Here is a 3309-nt window from a genome sequence, read left to right on the forward strand (position 1 = left end):
CGAGGAGTGGCTGGTGGGTTTGAACCGCCAGCCTTCTGGTTAGCAGTCAAGTGCTTTAGCCACTATGCTACCAGAGCTCCTTCTCAATGGGTAGATCTTACTTTTTTGTGTATCTGGCTTCTTTTCCTCAATAGTATGTTCATGAGATTCACTTATATTGATGCCTGTAATTATAGATGGTTCCTTCTCATTATATTCATTCCATTGTGAATATTCTACATTTTATTTCTCCATTCTCCCACTGAGAGACATTTGGATAGTTTCCAGTTTGGGATTTTATGAATAGTATTATGAATATCTGTACACTTGTCTCTTTGTACACATGTTTTATACATTTCTGTTGGCCATATGTGTAGGCGTATGAGTCATGAGGTTACACATAATCATCTCTGGTAGATAAGAAACAGTTTTCCAAAATGTTTGTACAAATTTACGCTACCAACAGCAGAAAATTGAGAGTTCCAGATGCATCATATCCTCACCAACATGTGGTATTGTCTGATAGGTGTGTGTATTGGTATCTTGTGGTTTCAATTTGCATTTCCCTTGTAATCAATGAGGTTAATAATTTTTTCATATGTTAGTAGAAATTTGCATATATCCCCTCGTGTAATAGTTGTTCAAATATTTTGCCAGTTTTTCTGTTGGGTTTTGTTGAGTTATCTGTCTTTTCTTCATTACTTTGTACTTAATGTGTGTGTGTGTGTTTGTGATAGATATAATAACATATACAAGCCCTATGTCAGAAAATGCAGCTATCTTCTCCCATGCTATGCATTACCTTTTTATTTTCTTATTATGGTGTCTTTTGATGAACAGAAGTAGTTTTTAATTTTAATATAGACCACTTTATAAAAATTTTCCCTGATGGTTAATGTTTTTGTCCTATTTAAGAAAACTTTTCCTCCTTCATGATCATGAAACCGTTGTACATTTTCATCTAAAAGCTTGCTTTATTTATATATATGCTTGTTTGTTTATTTTACCTTTCACATTTAGACCTACAATCCATCTGAAATTGATTTTGTAAATAGTGTGAGGTCAAAAGTAAAAGTCATTATTCTTTTTTTCCATATGCATTTATAATTGACCCAGTACCACTTATTAAAAAGATCAGCCTTTATTCACTAAACGTTGTCTTCATTGTTGTTGTTGTTAGGTGCCATTGATTCGTCTCCAACTCATAGCGACCGCTCCTTGGGTTCCAGGGTGGTATCACTACAGAAGTAGATTGCCCAACCTTCCTTCCAAGGAGTGGCTGGTGGGTTTGAACGGCTAACCTTCTAGTTAGCAGTCAAGTGCCTTATCTCTATGCCACCAGAGATAAAAGGAAAGCTTGTTAAACTGTTAAATGACATAAAATATGTTTTTGCAAATTTTTGACTCATTCATTGTTTTTCATTTTCAAGGTTGAAGAGATCAGATGTCAGAGTTTAGAGGTCAGTACATTCAAATTTAGCTATTTGTGCTTAGATTTATAGAGCAGTTTGGGGTGGGGCAACATGGGCAATGGCCTAAATTTGTATTGCTTTGAGATTTAAAAAAACATTTTGTTCTTTGGATTATTACCAATGTATTTTTTTTTTTCAGAAGTCATAGTCAGATGATTTAAATTCCAATGCAAACTTTAAACATATGTAGAATTTGGCAGAGAATCACATCAGGATTCAGTAGCAGAGAATGAGAATAAACTGATAATATTCCTTGTGTGTTTTGATTTTATATCCAAGGGCAGAATCTGTTTCTTGGTCCCCAGTGTTCTTCCTGATACTTTGAACACAGTCAGAATAAGAGTCAGAACAAATAAATACTGCTCTGAAGATAACAACCTCTGGAGTAATTGGAGTCAAGTGAGAAGTATAGGTAAGAAAACAGGATTTCATGAAAATTTAAAACATTAATGCATGGAAACTAAGCTAAAGCAGAAAATAGCCTGAGGGAAGGGGATGATATGTTTTCTTAATGTCAGTCAGAGAGTAGTTAAAATTGAATTTTTTTTCTGTTTAATTACTGCTAAATCACCCAGGGTTAATTTATAATATACAGCTCTGTGAAAATCCAAAGTCCAAATGATGTTTTCCTCTTCTCTGTCCTGTTCTCTATTTTTATTAATGACCTGAACAATTTTAACTTGTATTAATGATCTGAGCAGGGTTATGTAAATTTACCAATTATGCAGTACTAGAGGACTGTCCTATAGGACAAATGACAAAATCAAGAGTGCAACAATGACCTTGGTGGCATTTAATGGAGATAAGCTTATATCTAACAACAACAACAAAAAAAAAAAACCTCACTGCTGTCGAGTTGATTCCGACTCATAGTGACCCCTCCCTCCTTCGGTTTCTGAGGTGGTATCTCTACAGAAGTAGATGGCCCAGTCTTCCTTCCGAGGAGTGGCTGGTGGGTTTAAACCACCAGGCTTCTGGTTAGCTGTCAAATGCCTTAGACACTATACCACCAGAGCTCCTAAACCTGTCTAGGTTTGGAAAAAATCAATTTAACTAATTAAGAGAATGATCAAGCTATGTGATTGGAAAGACCTGCAGTTTATGTGTGTATTGTGGAGTGAAGCCTAGGGTTTTATTTGACTTGTAAGCTTACACATATTAAGTAACTCAATGCTGGAACCTTAAATATCCCCAAAAGGCATATGCAGTCTTAGGCAGCAGTGATAGTGTAGCACCCAGAATAAGAGAATTCTGTGGGAGGGGAACAGTGATCTGGCTGGATTAGCAGTGTGTAGTATTTCATTCCTGGCACCACATTGTAGGAAAGGGATTGGCAGACTGGAATCTGTCCTTGAAACAGTAACCAGATATTGAAGGAACCTCCAAATTTGTCAAGGAACTGTTGATAAAATAACTTTGAGAAGTCCTGATCACTGACCTGTACTAATATTTGAGGTATTGTCAGATAGAAGAAGGAATAGACTATCCTTTGTTACTCCAGGGGTCAAAATAGGACAACCTAAGAATGTTAAATAGCTCTCTGCCACTTGAATAGATGGCTTGGTGAGGTAGTCAATTCCCTATTAATTGAAAGGTTGAGTAAGCTGTGTTCCAGGTATGTTTATATTAGTTACTCATTGCTGTAGAACAAATTATTCCAAAATTTAGTGGCTTAAAACAAAATACATTTATTATCTCACAGTTTCTTTGGGTTGGGAATCTGGGTACAGTTCATCTTGGTACTTCTGTTTTGAGGTCTCTCAAGAAGCGTGGTTAAGCTGTCCATTAGGGCTACAGTCTCAATCTGAAGTCTTGACTGGGGCTGGAGAATCTACTTCCAAACTCATTCATATGGTTG

At 36.2% G+C, this 3309-nt stretch overlaps 1 protein-coding gene across 1 annotated transcript in view; it reads left to right on the top strand.

Annotated features, from left to right (window-relative positions):
- Positions 1–3309, top strand: part of IL13RA1 (interleukin 13 receptor subunit alpha 1) — a 79972-nt gene that overhangs the window by 55253 nt on the left and 21410 nt on the right. The window contains exons 7-8 of the mRNA XM_007949995.1: positions 1410–1439; positions 1731–1863. Coding sequence (XP_007948186.1) covers positions 1410–1439; positions 1731–1863 — 163 coding nt within the window. The remainder of the gene's footprint in view (positions 1–1409; positions 1440–1730; positions 1864–3309) is intronic.

Source organism: Orycteropus afer, unplaced genomic scaffold (assembly GCF_000298275.1).
Source record: "Orycteropus afer afer isolate SDZICR_OR568_19922 unplaced genomic scaffold, OryAfe1.0 scaffold00259, whole genome shotgun sequence".
Lineage (NCBI taxonomy): Eukaryota > Metazoa > Chordata > Mammalia > Tubulidentata > Orycteropodidae > Orycteropus > Orycteropus afer.